The 17,338-nt window shown below is 40.4% G+C and overlaps 2 protein-coding genes across 2 annotated transcripts in view; one reads left to right on the plus strand and one right to left on the minus strand.

Moving 5' to 3' along the window:
• The window catches only part of LOC149651853 (glutamate receptor ionotropic, kainate glr-3-like), a 105,929-nt gene that overhangs the window by 32,351 nt on the left and 56,240 nt on the right, over positions 1-17,338 (plus strand). The window lies entirely within an intron of this gene.
• LOC149651857 (carnitine O-palmitoyltransferase 1, liver isoform-like) overlaps positions 1-17,338 on the minus strand; it is a 63,779-nt gene that overhangs the window by 7,271 nt on the left and 39,170 nt on the right. Inside the window, exons 7-17 of the mRNA XM_089848955.1 lie at positions 13,299-13,384; positions 10,234-10,338; positions 10,033-10,164; positions 9,012-9,196; positions 8,283-8,422; positions 6,797-6,996; positions 6,564-6,717; positions 5,452-5,523; positions 5,210-5,373; positions 3,160-3,316; positions 238-354 (exon numbers count right to left, since the gene is read on the minus strand). Of these exons, the coding sequence (XP_089705081.1) occupies positions 238-354; positions 3,160-3,316; positions 5,210-5,373; positions 5,452-5,523; positions 6,564-6,717; positions 6,797-6,996; positions 8,283-8,422; positions 9,012-9,196; positions 10,033-10,164; positions 10,234-10,338; positions 13,299-13,384 (1,512 nt within the window). The remainder of the gene's footprint in view (positions 1-237; positions 355-3,159; positions 3,317-5,209; positions 5,374-5,451; positions 5,524-6,563; positions 6,718-6,796; positions 6,997-8,282; positions 8,423-9,011; positions 9,197-10,032; positions 10,165-10,233; positions 10,339-13,298; positions 13,385-17,338) is intronic.

The following is a 17,338-nucleotide window of genomic DNA, read 5'->3' on the forward strand; positions in this document are numbered from 1 at the left end:
CCGCAGGGCTCCCGATTAAATTATCACTATTTACAAGTCTGCAGCCAAGCTTAGACAAACTGCAATTGGGCCAATCACAGCGCCTTTGCTATTGCTACGTAGGACGGTTCTAGGAAACGCAGCAGGGGTCTGAGACTCTCGGGAGTGGGAACTGGGGGAAAGGTGAAGCGGGGGGGGCTCACAACCAATCACAAGAGAGATTAACCCTAACCGGATGTGAGGAACCGCTTTACAAACCTTATTAGCAAAAACTTGCATCTCTGCACTTGGAACGTTAGTTAGTTGGGTATGAGGTGTTTGGCTAGTTGACAGCGTCCATGGTTGGCTTAAAATTGATTGCAGGAACGTGCTATCCTGTAAAAAGACATGAAAAATTATAAGCACATTATGTAGTTTGGAAAGCCATTAGAAATTGGCTCTATTTCAGTTCATATATTAATTAACCTGTTCTTCAAATCAAAGCTTAAAATACTTCAGTTAAGCGACATTCAGACTTGCATGGGAAACCGGTTCGAAGCGATTCAAAACGCTTCCAAAGTTAAGTGTGAACAAAACCATAAGAAAATAATATATAGCTCCCTATAAGTATGAAACGTAGTACATTTTCATACTACAGCATTTGCTCCCAAATTTGGCGCGCTTACGCTTTTACGCCCCGTGGGAGAAGTTTCGGTACTACGAGTAAAAGGGGGGGGGGAACCACCGCCGCCACCTAAGGTGTCCGCGAAAGGCACGATGGGCCGGGGAAATATCGCCGCGCCCGTAGAGACACAAGATGCTCCATACCACGTACCAGTGTAGACGCTAGCCTCGTTCGTCAAAATCTCGCGCCATCTATTAATTCATTATGATAATTTTGACATGTACTTAATCAGTTATGATTATCATAATAATAACTTCTAGATCATTAACTATTTAATTACAATATAAAATTTGAAAAATTTCTAAACAAATATTTCATCTTTTTAACGCCAAAAACTCTTAATAGGTGGCATTAGAAACTTTTTACAAATTTCAATGGAAGAAAATGCTGTTTACATGGCTTAAAGGGACTGCAAAGAAGGCATCGACGGGTGGGTAAAAATTATTTGAAATACGTCACAGACATCACGTGATGCCAAGATACAAAGACTCCTCATGGAGTGGGACTAGTTAACATCTAGTCCTTGTTTTTCGCGAGATTGCAGCGCCAATTCCATGAAGTGGTGGTTTTCGAAATAAAACGAACTGAGCTTCATTGAACCACGCCTCTCCTTGGTCACGTGCCTCTGACGTATTTCAAATAATTTTTACCCACCCGCCGATGCCTTCTTTACAGTCCCTTTAAATGGAGAGTTTCATACTTATAGGGAGCTATACATTATTTTCTTACGACAAAACTGATACTCGAGAAGGTAATTACAAACGCAGTTTCTTGAAGTTGCTTCGCGAACCAACCTTAAGCGGCTTTGGGAGCTAGTTTCGAGTTTTCAGGGATATTTCACATGTGACATCAGGGTTCATACAACTTTTGGAAAACGAATTTCCTTGATATATCCAGGTTTTTCTCCATATACTTCCCTGAGTTTTCCAGGTTTTTCCCGTGTATGTAGTATCCTATGGTGCAAATGTTAATGAAGGAGGGGGCATGGGCAGATAGGACTATAACATACTCAAAGGACACCCCTGTATCTCTAATATAACCACAGTTACGAGCCTCCAAAGTTTAGTGCAATGTTAATCCTATGGAGGGGATGTTTACAAACATTTTGCTTAATTACTAAGCCCTGTTTGTCGTAGCCCTACGTTTTTGGTGTGGTTGGATGGGGGATAAATTGGACTATAACATACTCAAAGGACATTCTTTTATCTCTAGTGGAACCAGAGTTAGGAGCCTCCAAAGTTGGGTGTAGTGTTAATCCTATGAAAGGTATGTTCACGAACATTTTGCTGAAATTTACTAAAAATTCGAAATTTCCACGAAGTTTTTGTCAACTATTTATTTCCCTGATTTTTCCAGGTTTTCCCTGTTTTCCAGGCTTGTATGAACCCTGTGTGATGAGACTAGTATTAAGGGTATTTTCACCAGCCTTAGCAGACAGCACTAACAGAAGCTTCTTAAAAGTGTGAACCGAGGCTGTTGAAATCGCTTTCAAAGCTAGCAATAGGAAGTGTTTCAAAGCTAGCTGGGCAAACGAGTTGTCAACCGACTCCCGTGCAAGTGTGAACATAGCTTTAGTGTAAGAAGAAATAGTAGAGAACGGGTATAAGTGTGAATCCCGCCCTTTCTCTATTCTAGATGGCAGTAGAAGAGGTAAATGACGTTGCAATCCCGCGACGTGCGCGCTATAATTGTACGAATCCCTTTTCTTCCCAATGTCTATTGGGGAGGTGGTCGTGGATCTTTCATAACCAGTTCTTTACATTTATAGTCCGTTAAACGAAAGAAGAGACACGAGTACGACGTGTGAACGTATTTCTCAGGTCCCTTCTGCCGTTGGACGGACTATAGCGCATCCGACACCATAAAAGTCAGCGGGAACGCCGAGGGGTTAATCACTTCCAAAAAATATGTACACTCGATTTCAGATTTCAAAAATTCCTAATGATCTCTAAAAATTACAAAAATTTCAGAAATTTTTACAATTTCGAAAAATTTCACCAAAATTTCGTAAGATTTCAAACAAAGTTGGAAAAATTTCCAGAAATTTCAACCAAAATTTCTTAAGATTTCAAACAAAGTTGGAAAAATTTCCAGAAATTTCAACCAAAATTTCTTAAGATTTCAAACAAAGTTGGAAAAATTTCCAGAAATTTCAACCAAAATTTCTTAACATTTCAAACAAAGTTGGAAAAATTTCCAGAAATTTCAACCAAAATTTCTTAAGATTTCAAACAAAATTGGAAAAATTTCCAGAAATTTCAACCAAAATTTCTTAACATTTCAAACAAAGTTGGAAAAATTTCCAGAAATTTCAACCAAAATTTCTTAACATTTCAAGAGGTTGTAAATCTGATTTCATAGGCGTTTGTACACTCGATTTCGCAAGTGATCAGCCCCTCGGTGTACGCTATAATTAGCTGTAAACCATTCCCAGCTACGCCCGTTTTTCGTGTATATCAGCTCCATCAAGGTTAACTTACGTTCTTATAAACAAAACTATAAAAATGGTATCTTACGTATCTGAGTCCTTTACAGGCGACAAAGAGGGCGAACAAGTGCCTATCAATTCCCTTTCCATTCATTCCATCCCTGTAAAGCTTCTGGTGTTTGTTGGCTGCTGCGTGCATCAACTTTATTTTCTCTTCTTTGCTCGCTTCTTCACTAACCATAGCTCTGAAAATAAGAACACGTTCTAGAGGGTGTAAAGTTCCTGTACAGGGTTCATACAACTTTTGGAAAACAAATTTCCCTGGGATTTCCAGGATTTATCCCATATACTTCCCTGAGTTTTTCAGGTTTTTCCCGTATGGAGCAAATGTTAACGAAGGAGTGAGGGGGGGGGGCAATTATGACTATAACAAACTAAAAGGACATCCCTGTATCTCTAATATAACCAGAGTTATAGCCTCCAAAGAATAGTGTAATGTTAATCCTATGGAGGGAATGTTCACGAACATTTTGCTTAATTACTCGGCCCCTGTTTGACGAAATCCCAAGTTTTTAGTATCGTTGGATGGGGGACAAATAGGACTATAACATACTCAAAGGACATCCCCGTATCACTAATATAACCAGAGTTTTGAGCCTCCAAAGTTGGGTGTAATGTTAATCCTATGGAGGGGATGTTCACGAACATTTTGCTTAATTACTCGGCCCCTGTTTGAGGAAATCCCAAGTTTTTAGTATCGTTGGATGGGGGCAAATAGGACTATAACATACTCAAAGGACATCCCCGTATCACTAATATAACCAGAGTTTTGAGCCTCCAAAGTTGGGTGTAATGTTAATCCTATGGAGGGTATGTTTATGAACATTTTGCTTAATTACTCGGCCCTTGTTTGATGAAATCCCAAGTTTTTAATATCATTGGATGGGGGGCAAATAGGACTATAACATACTCGAAGGACATCCCCGTATCACTAATATAACCAGAGTTATAGCCTCCAAAGAATAGCGTAATGTTAATCAGTTGGAGGGAATGTACACTGAGGTCTTTGTCAACTATTTATATCCCTGATTTTCTCCGGTTTCCAGGTTTGTATGAACCCTGAAGTAGTCTTGTAAATAATTGTTTTTAAAACTCCTCCATGTGATTAGCGACCCTAGCTCTACCAGTAATAAACTGGTCCTTCGTATGACTGATTACATCCTTAAAGCAACTGTCGGCTCCTGTGGCACCCCTAACATTCTGGCTGATCTTCTACACACATATTTTAACTTGCCAAAGGCAGGAACCAATCAGAACTCGTTAATATCGAGGGCGGAGCTAAAACTAGCTTTTGCTAAGCTTAGAGGGTCAGTCAACACCACCCCTCGATTATGGGAGCATATAGTGGCGTTTGTATGAACTAAACCACAGCCGAGAATTGCTTTAAAGAAATGAGAAGTTTCGTTTGAAAAACCTCTGATTTATATAACAAAAGATGGAATTAATTTCTGCGAATTCAAAAATATCGTGCTTTTAATTCTCCGATTTCTGCTTATTTGGCAATATTCATTTGAAAATGCTTCATATGAAATTATTTGAAATCCTCGTTTTATGAAAGGCTAAAACGTTTCCCGTAGGCTGACGTCACGGATATATTTTTCACGTCAGATGGCGCCATTCTCTACGCTATCAGCCCCAGAGTTTAGACTGGCGAGAAGCTCGAGACGCGTATAGGATTCCCGCGCTTTTTTCCCCTCAAGTCATAGTGATGTCATCAAACGGACCAACAAACAAGCTCGACAAGAGAAAATTATTGATATATCGAAACTGCAGAGTTTTCGTGATTTTTCAATGGATTTTAAAAATAGAAACTTTGGTTCAATTATATTAAAAGCTTGATATTTTGAAAGTATTGACTTGAAAGTGTAACATAATACCACTTTCATGCTAAAATATGATATGAAATTGTAAATTCGCATTCCCTTTAATGACACCTAAGATTTTTGGCTTATTGTTATCTCGCCCCCTCACAGAATCGCTGAAGCAAACAGTTTTCCGACACATGGCTCTGTACTAATAGGTTGTGGTTTTCGTACAAACGAGCCACAGTGATTTAAGTTCCTTTATTAGTATCTTACTTGACGAAGTCGGCGACTTCTTTGGTGCAAGATCGAACAGTTTCGGTTCTTCCACATAGATACATTCTAGTCATACTCGCTTCGTAAGTTAACGCAAATTTGCCCTGACTCAACCGATAATACGTTAGTTGAAGGGCCATTTGTATAAAGGCATCTGGCGAGATCTGCAACCACCAAATACGTCTGTAAAAAACTGTCTCTTCTAACGTAGTTATAGTTACTTAGATCAAGGTTTCACTTACCCTGCATTGTTTAATGACACCTTTTCCCCACGCATCGTGATCGTAAACTAACAGATCTAAATCGTCTTGATTCTATTAAAAAAGAATGCCATAGATTGCTTGGTGACAAAAAAACACCATTTTAATTTAAAGGCTAAAATTCAGAGACGTGCGAGTACTCGTTAAGTTCCTTCCGAGCATCGAGCCGAGTACTCGTTAAGTTCCGAGCATCGAGCCGGGTACTCGTTAAGTTCCGAGCATCGAGCCGGGTACTCGTTAAGTTCCGGGTATCGAACAGAGTACTCAAGTTCCGAGCATCGAACAGAGTACTCGTTTAGTTCCGAGCATCGAACAGAGTACTCAAGTTCCGAGCATCGAACAGAGTACTCAAGTTCCGAGCATCGAGCCGAGTACTCGTTTAGTTCCGAGCATCGAGCCGGGTACTCGTTAAGTTCCGAGTATCGAGCCGGGTACTCGTTAAGTTCCGAGTATCGAGCCGGGTACTCGTTAAGTTCCGAGTATCGAGCCGGGTACTCGTTAAGTTCCGAGTATCGAGCCGGGTACTCGTTAAGTTCCGAGTATCGAGCCGGGTACTCGTTAAGTTCCGAGTATCGAGCCGGGTACTCGTTAAGTTCCGAGTATCGAGCCGGGTACTCGTTAAGTTCCGAGTATCGAGCCGGGTACTCGTTAAGTTCCGAGTATCGAGCCGAGTACTCGTTAAGTTCCGAGTATCGAGCCGGGTACTCGTTAAGTTCCGAGTATCGAGCCGGGTACTCGTTAAGTTCCGAGTATCGAGCCGGGTACTCGTTAAGTTCCGAGTATCGAGCCGGGTACTCGTTAAGTTCCGAGTATCGAGCCGGGTACTCGTTAAGTTCCGAGTATCGAGCCGGGTACTCGTTAAGTTCCGAGTATCGAGCCGGGTACTCGTTAAGTTCCGAGTATCGAGCCGGGTACTCGTTAAGTTCAGAGTATCGAGCCGAGTACTCGTTAAGTTCAGAGTATTGAGCCGAGCACTCGTTAAGTTCAGAGTATCGAGCCGAGTACTCGACTCAATACTGAAGTTCCCAAAGAATTGTCCAAAATAATTATTATTGTTCCAAAAAGGATATCAAGTTTGATTGAAAATGACTTACTTTGATATTAAACTGTATTGCGGATTGTATTTTCTCCTGTAACTCTTCATTAACGTCCCAGATAAGCCTTTGAGGATCTTTCAGATCTTTGAAGCGATGTGATTTAGGACTGGGCATACAAAGTCCATTTTCGTCATACTGCTTCTCCATAACCCTACGCAAAGTGAAAATTAACGAAGATATACAGAGAATGTGATCAAGGAAGTCAGGAAAATTAAATGCAGTTTCCTTACTCTTTCGTCAGAGCATATTCCCACATATGAGCCATAACGGGAGCATCGGCGTGACTGTGCTCGCAATTCAATCCGATACTCGCATTGGAAAACAAGACAAAGTTGATAGACTTATCAAACCATATACTGCGGCTATCTCCTCCTAACATGAACCTGCCCCTTTCCGTTAGGGTCTCTCTATTTTCGTCTGAAAATGCAAACTGAATTTGGATTGATCAGCATTCTTCCTTGTCAAAAGTAGGCTTAACGGTAAGCATGAGCGAATACCACTTTTTTACTAACGAGACGAATATCGAATACCCAAAAATTTTCTTATCGAATACCGAGACGAATAATGATTTTTAGCCACATCGTATGATGTACATCTACGATGAGGCTCTTAGTTTGACCTGCCCTGTTGTAGTAGTGTCACAGTCCTGCCTTTGGCAGTATCAAATTTTTCGTTCCTCATTTTTGAACGTCGAGAGAAAATATTTTTCTTTTTAGTTAACGTTGCAGTTCACAGGTGGAGTTTTAAACTTAAATCAGGGAAGAGATTATATTTTTTTAAATTTTCTTCCTCCACGGAGAATCGAACCGCGGACCTTTCACTTGCCAGCCCAGTACTATACAGTCTAGCCCAAAATCGCTTGTTAAGAAACGGTCTCGAAGAGAGAGGTTTGTCACAGGCACGGTCCCCTTCTCTCTCTCTCTATCTCTTCAACTAGGAGTCATGAAATTATCCGAGGCCAGGAGATATAACTTCGCGGTTGGAGAGGCAAAAGCATATTAAATAAATTTTTACCGATCGGGCAGAAGTTTGTATCACTGTTTAGGGTAGGGCATCGAGGGGCTATTCACTCTGATTTTATGCACGGTAAATCATTTAAGCATTGTCAAAGATAGCGTTATTCACTCATTAGGGTAAGGTATAGAGGAGTTATCCACTCATTAGGGTAGGTATAGAGGGGATATTCACTCGTACGATGTGGCTACTATTACGAGCCCTTGGGTCGTCTTGTTTAATAGAATATCGAATAATTAGGCTTAACGAAAATATAGTCTTATCAAATACTCGTCGAATATTAGGCCTATTATTCGCGAATACTTGTCGAATATCAAGGCCTACTATTGGGGCGAATATCAGTACAAAAGGAGGTTGTTAGTAACTTAGTACCCATTGTTTTTACAAAATATTTACTCGGAAATGAAAATGGCTATGCTTTTAGTGAAAGTATACTTTTAGAGGTTAATATTTCACATTTTGTACACATCTTGGTACTTAAAATAGTTGAGTTAAGCCTTGGCCCTTTGCGAAGGAAATTGGTTGTCGAATATTTATCGAATAGTAAAGTCGGTATTCGATATTCGTTCGAATAGTAAAAATGGGTTCAAACGAATACCGAGACACGGTTATTCGTCTCCATATTCGATCGAATTATTCGTTTTAGACGAGTATTCGCCCACCCTTACTTACAGGTTATGAAAACGTAAAACAATTACTGACAAAAAATATGGAGGACTCGACGGTATCCAGGCTTTCTTTATTAACCCCTGATCGGAGGAACTTTCTCCTGATCTTGGCCCATTCTGTTCGCCCCAAACCAGTCAAGGAAGCGATACTCTTTGCCTCTTCGCTTACCTCCGCTATGAAAAATAATATACATTAATTAACTTTAAAGGAGGAATACATTACAGCGCAAAGCATAAGTTCATAAGATATGTTCATTCCATAAGTTTGTCACTGGTTAAAAATTAGAGCTTATCACGGAGTGACGTAGGTCATAGATTCGAGGTAAACTTGTAAAGCGACGCCTGAAGAGGCGCTGTCAAAGGCTTAGTACAAACTAAATAGAAAGATGGACTGCAAAATTAACCACCGAGTGTAGTACTTCAATTCTCGAAAGAGCTCGAGCTGTAAGTCTCTAGCATTAAGAAGTGTACATAATAATAATAATCTAAGCTTTGCCTATGAAGAGGCGCTGTCAAAGGCTTAGTACAAACTAAATAGAAAGATGGACTGCAAAATTAACCACCGAGTGCAGTACTTCAATTCTCGCTTCCGTCATTCTCGAACGAGCTTGAGCTGTAAGTCTCTAGCATTACGAAGTGTACGTAGTGTCATACTTATGGAACATGTCTTATAAACTTATGGTGCAAGCAATGTTCGTGCTTTCGTGTGCATTGGGGCGAGTGTGTACAACAATAATAAAAATATGACCAGTTCGAAACTCACATTGATGTTTGATGGAGTCATCTATGATCCACTGGAACTTCTTTTGAAGCGTGTAAGGGCACAAAAGCCTATTCTGTTCGTCATAAACGTCTAACTTGTAAAAAAGTCCTTTTGAAAAAACTACAACATGCTTAGAATCTTTCGTTTCAAAATGACGAAGCTCATCCATATCTTCTCCAGGCACTCTAGAAATATTTCAAGAAAAGGGAATTGAGAAGCTTCGTTTGAAAAACCTCTAGATAGAATTAATTTCTGTGAATTCAAAAATATCAAGCTTTTAATTCTCCGATTTCTGGTTATTTGGCAGCAATATACATTTGAAAATGCTTCATATGAAATTATTTGAAATCCACTTTTTAAGAAAGGCTAAAACGTTTCCCGTAGGCTGACGTCACAGATATATTTTTCACGTCAGGTGGAGCCACTCTCTCCGCTATCAGACCCAGAAGCTCGAGATGCCCATAGGATTCCCACGCTTTTTCCCCCGGACGTCATAGCACTTTTCATGAAAGGCTAAAACGTTTCCCGTAGGCTGACGTCACAGATATATTTTTCACGTCAGATGGCGCCACTCTCTCCGCTATCAGACCCAGAAGCTCGAGACGCCCATAGGATTCCCACGCTTTTTCCCCCGGACGTCATAGCACTTTTCATGAAAGGCTAAAACGTTTCCCATAGGCTGACGTCACAGATATATTTTTCACGTCAGATGGCGCCACTCTCTACGCTATCAGACCCAGAAGCTCGAGACGCCTATAGGATTCCCGCGCTTTTTCCCCCTGACGTCATAGTGATGCCATCAAACGGGCAAAAACAAGCTCGACAAGACAAAATTATTAATATATCGAAACTGAGTTAAATTCGCGATTTTTCAATGGATTTTAAAAATAGAAACTTAATATGCTTCAATTATATTAAAAACTTGATATTTTGAAAGTAGAGACTCGAAAGTGTAACATAATACCACTTTCGCGGTAAAATATGATATCGTGAAATTGTAAAGAGAAGGAAGACGTCTTACCTGGCAGTTGAAAACATTCTTTCATACTGGGCCATACAAACAGGAACTGTATTACGCAGCATTAATGGAGGTAGTTCTTCTCTATCTACTAACCGCTTAAACAATAAGCAATTATGAACAACAGTAGCTGCCCTGTTAATAGACATTATAGTTAATATAAATAAATTTATAAAACTTAATTGCGGAGGTGCAAAATCGTACCTGCAAACGGGGCTATTCGTTGGATTCCAATAACTCTGGTCCAAGCAATAATAATTGCTATTTATAGCTAAAGGCAGTCTACTTCGTAAGTAAACGTATTTCTCCCTGACAAATACAAACATATTAGTGAATTCAGTAAGTAGTATTATACAGGGTTAACACCAGAGCCTCCGAGATGATCTAGGCCCGTGCGTGTCGATTTTTATGTGGGGAAATATCGAGGGTTCATGAAATCCCGTACGCTACCCGTGAAATCCAACTTAAGAAATCCGAAATCAATGCTGATTTCGGAATCAAATAAAAAAATCCGAAATCAGCAACGAAATCATAAAATCAGTAAAAAAATCACAAAATCAAGAAAGAAATCACGAAATCAGAAGCGAAATCACAAAATCAGTGAAGAAATCACAAAATCAGTGAAGAAATCGCGAAATCCATTACAAAATTCACGAAATCCAAAATCGAAAGCAATCTCAAAATCCGAGGAAATCACGGGGAAAATCTCAAAAATCCGAGGAAATCACGGGGAAAATCTCAAAAATCCGAGGAAATCACGGGGAAAATCTCAAAAATCCGAGGAAATCACGGGGAAAATCTCAAAAATCCGAGGAAATCACGGGGAAAATCTCAAAAATCCGAGGAAATCACGGGGAAAATCTCAAAATCCGAGGAAGTTACGGGGAAAATCTCAAAATCCGAGGAAGTTACGGGGAAAATCTCAAAATCCGAGGAAATCACGGGGAAAATCTCAAAATCCGAGGAAATCACGGGGAAAATCTCAAAATCCGAGGAAATCACGGGGAAAATCTCAAAATCCGAGGAAATCACGGGGAAAATCTCAAAAATCCGAGGAAATCACGGGGAAAATCTCAAAATCCGAGGAAATCACGGGGAAAATCTCAAAAATCCGAGGAAATCACGGGGAAAATCTCAAAATCCGAGGAAATCACGGGGAAAATCTCAAAATCCGAGGAAATCACGGGGAAAATCTCAAAATCCGAGGAAATCACGGGGAAAATCTCAAAATCCGAGGAAATCACGGGGAAAATCTCAAAATCCGAGGAAGTTACGGGGAAAATCTCAAAATCCGAGGAAATCACGGGGAAAATCTCAAAATCCGAGGAAATCACGGGGAAAATCTCAAAATCCGAGGAAGTTACGGGGAAAATCTCAAAATCCGAGGAAATCACGGGGAAAATCTCAAAATCCGAGGAAATCACGGGGAAAATCTCAAAATCCGAGGAAATCACGGGGAAAATCTCAAAATCCGAGGAAATCACGGGGAAAATCTCAAAATCCGAGGAAATCACGGGGAAAATCTCAAAATCCGAGGAAATCACGGGGAAAATCTCAAAATCCGAGGAAATCACGGAGAAAATCTCAAAATCCGAGGAAATCACGGGGAAAATCTCAAAATCCGAGGAAATCACGGGGAAAATCTCAAAAATCCGAGGAAATCACGGGGAAAATCTCAAAATCCGAGGAAATCACGGGAAATATCACAAAATCCGTCTAAATCATGGGAAAAATAGCAAAATCCGACGGAATCAGGGAAAAAAATCAGGGGCTATTTACTTTTTATCGAATCTTTTGGTTAAATTGTGTGGACAACAAAATTAACTATGAGATTTTAACATCGTTGTTTTTATTTTAGTAAAACAAAACTTCTTGGAATTGCTAATTCACAGTTTTATTACACCATAAGAGAAATTTTTTTTTTACTCCGTAATGTTTCATTTGTTTATCCTCTACTTCTTTGGCATGATTGTTTAAAAAAGGTCTTCAGAAATTTTCTAAAACATTTTCTTATTATCCGCGACCTCGGCTTCACCGCTCTACGTCTACGCCTTGTCCTAATATTGTAGCAGTCGACGGGGTCACGAGGCTGAACTTATTTTTATTTTACGATACTAAAAGCGCCCCCAAGTGAGAAAACACGGCGAACTAAATTAGTTAAAAAAAAATATTCTCGCTTCGCGATTGGCACGGGCCTAGATCATCTCGGAGGCTCCGTAACCACTGTATGCCTTTTTTATTAAATTTATTATTGAACTATAGGAGTTGAATTACAGGATTTTAAAGGAATTCTAGATCTTGATAAGTTTTAAGAATTTTAGCGATCAATTTTAAACAATAAACTATTTCAATCCACCTTATTCCCTTCCGCCGGAAGTTAGGCTTAGCTCGGGATTCATGGGGGTGAGTAACGGGAAGAAATAAGTCTGTCGTCTGCTACAAAAGCCGCCAAAAATATGTACTGTAGCAGACGACAGACCAATTTCTTCCCGTTACTCACCCCCATGAATCCCGAGCTAAGCCTAACTTCCGGCGAAAGGGAATAAGGTGGATTATTTCTTTCCCTATAGCATTTTGGACTACAATGGGTTCCACTGTAGAAATATAGGGTATAGATCTGATCTATCTCAGTTGTGACGTCAGTGCCTAGGTAAAACGTCACAGGCTAAGCCTTGGCAGTGGGCGGCCATGTTTGGTACCGCTTTGGTTATATAGAGTGCTGTCAGAAGCGCCGGTGTGACGTCACCCATGCTGTTTTCCCATAAAGAAAAAACGGTAACTGTCATGGCCGCTCATTGCTAAAGGCAGACTCGTGACGTTTAACCTTGGATCTGACGTCACAACTGACAGCACTCTATGGGCAAATAGCATAGATGACGTCACACTAAGGTTTCCGAGATAGCTCTATTGTTGAAAGGGGTGACGCGTCAAGCAAAAGTATACATAGTTTACAGGCATGGAGGATTCCTACCATTAACACAAGGAGATAAAGCGACTTAGAGTGTAAAATCGTCTGCTATTTTACGCTCTAAATTGCCTGGTCTCCGCGTGCAAATGTTATGACTCCTCCTTGCGTGTAAATAGAGCTATCTCAGTAGCTTTAGTGTGACGTCAACCATGCTATTTGCCCATAGAACCAAGTGGTACCAAACATGGCCGCCCACTGCTAAACCTAAGCCTGTGACGTTTTACCTAGGCACTGACGTCACAACTAAAATAGCTCTATTATGTACAGGGTAAAAACACTTAGTTAATTACTCTATACATACCACCAGTCAGTGACGTAATTTTGGGAGATCCACGATTTTAAAAGCAGAATCTTTTGTAATTTTGGACCCGTTGTCTCCTCAAACTCCTACAAAGAGAATAATTACGTAAAACTTTTTATAGTCTGGCGAATTTTGACTTTATTTTAAACTAGCTGTTACCCGCGGCATCACTCGCGTGTAATAAGAACTTCCATCCAAAATAATATAGAGAATGGGTAGATTTTACTGATGACTAATATTTTTGTAGCACCCTAGGAGCCAAGGCACTCGGCGTTGCCCGTCAGCCCGTCGGGATGCATTCTTTATTACTTTTCACGCGGACATTATTCCATAAAGAAGGGTTTTCAAATTTCTGGCCGCCATTTAAAAAGATGGCAACAAATCGAACCCGAAAGTAGAGTCCGACGCCGCCGATAGTACGCCGGCGCGCCGCCACATTTCTAGTTTTTAACCCCGCCGCCGCCGTACGTACTTTTAAACAGCGCGCCGCCCCGCCGCGACGCCGAAATGTCACCGGCGTACGCCGGCGTGCCAACCTTTCTTGGTAATAGCACAGGTCCAAAACCAGTTTATTAATTACTCGGACCAGTTTTTTTATTCTAAATCCGGGGGTTACAGGTCCTTGGGATCAGTTTATTAATTGAGAACTTTTAAGAAAATTGAGGAGGGACCAGTTTAAAAATTCTAGTCATTATAAATTTGTACTCTTGGGATCTAAAGACCTAGCTTTGACTGGTTCTCATTTTTGCCTTCCTTGCTACAACCACAGCCCACTCGATCAATCGTTGGCTTCACACGCCAATGTTTTTCCTATGTAAAAGCGCGTGTTGGTAATTTTGGGCTTTTTCGCTCGAAAAATCGAAGGAGCCAAAGGCCGACTATGGGAGGAACACAGTCATTTAGCCAGAATGTTGAAACTACTGGTTCAAGTCTCTTGAAATTTTAAAGAGATGTGCAAAACAACGTTTGCTATTTTTTGGAAATTTTCAAAACATTTCCTTTTATATAATTTTTTATAATTATTAAAACGAAAATTAGCTCTAATTAAAGGGCTTGGTCTTCGAACGGTTTAAAAGTTTCTTCCGTTTCACTTGATCGAATCTCTTGAAATTTTAGTGAGAGGCATAATGTAGGGTTTTAAATTATGATGCAAAGTTTCAAAGTTTTCAAACGAACAATTCACTTCCAAAAAATTCATTAAAATTTTGATTGTGCATAATCCTACAACCTATTTAGTCGCTTAGAAAAATTTTAATAAAAGAACTATTCGTTTCAAAACTTTTAAATTTTGCACGATAATTTAAAACCTTTCAATATGCCTCTCACTAAAATTTCAAGAGATTCGAACCAGTGAAACTGAAGGAAACAAAAAGACTAAGCCACTAAATTATGTTTAATTTTCGTTTTAATGTTCTTACAAAAAGCCAGGAAAGAGAAACATTTTAAACTTCGCACAAAAATACCAAACATTATTTTGCAAATCACATTAAAATTTCAAGAGATTTCAACCAGTATTTTCGAACATGGACTAATCTTGTGAACACCACCACTTCACAACTGAGCACCACCACTACACAACTGAGAAGTACATACGACATTAATCACTCGTTGTGAACTTACACGCCTCTAACGCCGCCGCCGCCAATAAAATTGTATGCAACGCCGCCGCCGGTTTATAAAACGGCGCGCCAGCGGCGCGCCGTCGCCAATATGCCTAAACTGTGCAAACGCCGCCGCCGACAACTTTTTGGCGGCGTCGGACTCTACCCGAAAGACCATAAAGTCCGTCTATAGGTTAAAGGAAACCAGTGTACTAAATATTTGCGAAATCGGTTGAAACGCGCGGACTTTGTTGCGAAGAGAAGATTCTTTTACATTTATGGGCGCCATTTTTTAAGATGGCGGCGGATTGGAAAAACCTTTCTTTGTACGCGCCTACTTCGTATGAGTAACGTTCCTGCAAATTTTCAGCCTTCTAGAGCAAGCGGTTTGGGTTGGGCGTTGATTATCAGTCAGTCAGTCAGGACTTTGATTACATAGATATAGATAGATGTCGTGACAACAATAAGTATGCCAGTTAATGAAATGCATCATCACACGTGTGTTCCCGAGTGAAAAGTCATTTTCATCAACCAAATTCTTACTTATAAAGATGTGAAGTTACCATAATTTTCAAAAACCGGTATTTTACCGGTAAATTACTGGTTGAAATTTTGGAAAAAAAAAGTCAGTCATTTTTGGTAATTTATATTTTCCCGCGCTTACAATTCATTACTTTAAACAACATTTAATTGTGAGCACTATCTGACTGCTTTACACGTATTTGCGGCTTTTGCTATCAAAGGCCTTGGCCTTTCTAATCTGATCTCTAACCAAGAAGTTATATCAGTATCTCAGAGAGAAGGTATAAGATGCCTTTGTATTCGCGCGCCATAGTCCCAGTCCCCCTTTCAAAATACAAGGGGGGACGTTAAAGGAGACCGGGCTACTTCGCTACACTCTCCTCAGTCGGAAAATATGATTGTAATTTTCGTCACTCGCTTCGTCGCGCTGACGTGAGTTTTCAAGAACCAATGAGATGCTGGTTGCAATTCAGAGACTGGGATTATCTCCGGACCTACGTTTGGACTGGAGATAAAGCTTGCTCTAACTAAAGCTTTATCAAAAGACTATATAATTTCTAGCGCAACTTTGTAAGTACTGGCTAGCGAGTAGCGCCTGGTGAGTCATTTTGGAAGTAAATTTACACAGAAATAATTGATCATTTAAGTGTAAAATGAACTTTTCACGTGTAGTAAAAATGTTTAATTACGGTAAGATATAAAACGGTAATTTACGCGGTATTTGGTAAATTACCGACTCACATATCTAGTTACTTGTCAAAACTTAAAGGAATGGTTCACCCATAAACATTTTTTGTCTCTTAGCCTCAATAGTACTTTCATAAAGATAGTGGTACTACTGAAATTAAATTATTAGCGATAGTTTTCATTTTATAATTAAAACAAAATTTTATATGGACAAAACCCTTAACCCCTATCTCTAAACTTCACTGTCGTGCTTTTCCAGACCTGCCAGATGACTGGCTGGTTTAAATAGCGTTTAGCCAATGAGATTTTAGCACTCCAAGCCAGAGTCCTGCACGGGCCGGGCTCAAGTCCGGTCCGGCCCGAGGCCCGGCCCGATCGGGTCGGGCCGAGCCGGGCTTTCCACTTTTGAAAATTGTATCGGGCCGGGCCGGGTCGAGCTTTTAAAATTTTGAAAATTAACGGGCCGGGCCGGGTCGGGCTTTTAAAATTTTGGAAGTTAACGGGCCGGGCCGAACATGATTCTCATTTAATCCAAAGTTCAAATGAAAAATAATTTAAATGAGTATTAGCTTCTAAGAACAAATGTAACGAACAATTATCAAAAGAAATGAATAATACACGACGCTAAAGCAAATATGAATTCAAATCATTGATTTTATGTAAAAAAATATAAAAATTACAACTGAACTACGTGTAACGGGCCGGGCCGGGCCGGACCTGTTCAATTCATTCAATGTGTCAGGCCGGGCTTGGTTAATGCATGTAACGGGCCGGGCCGGACCGGGCCGAAAAACCAACTATGTTCTCGGACTCGGGCCGGGTTTCGGGCTTATTCAAAATTCTAAAACCGGGCCGGGCTTGGGTCGGGCCTGAAAAACTCGGCCCGTGCAGGTCTCTGCTCCAAGCAGAAGAATTTAGGCATGGATGAAACAAGGATAGTCGACTCTAGCTTTGGCTATATTACCCGATTTTGGAAACGCGACCGTGGCGCCCCCTTTTTGTCGTACGGAAAAACTGGGGGGTATTAACATTGGGGAAACTAGTCCCTTGCCCCCCGTGCATCTAATTATGTTCCGCATGAGAACTAGAGGCCGCTAGAAGCACTAGCTTCTGCAACGCTTCTGTCATGCCTCTACCGGACGTTTACGGAAACTACCGGAGTCGACTCTCCTGGTTTGCTCCATGATTTAGGTCGGGTTTTTTTTAGTCTGACAACTTCGTCTTCAAGTA

This window comes from Phalangium opilio, unplaced genomic scaffold (genome assembly GCF_054372755.1).
Source record: "Phalangium opilio isolate 3A_F unplaced genomic scaffold, DU_Popi_V2 ptg000082l_1, whole genome shotgun sequence".
In the NCBI taxonomy this organism is placed as follows: domain Eukaryota; kingdom Metazoa; phylum Arthropoda; class Arachnida; order Opiliones; family Phalangiidae; genus Phalangium; species Phalangium opilio.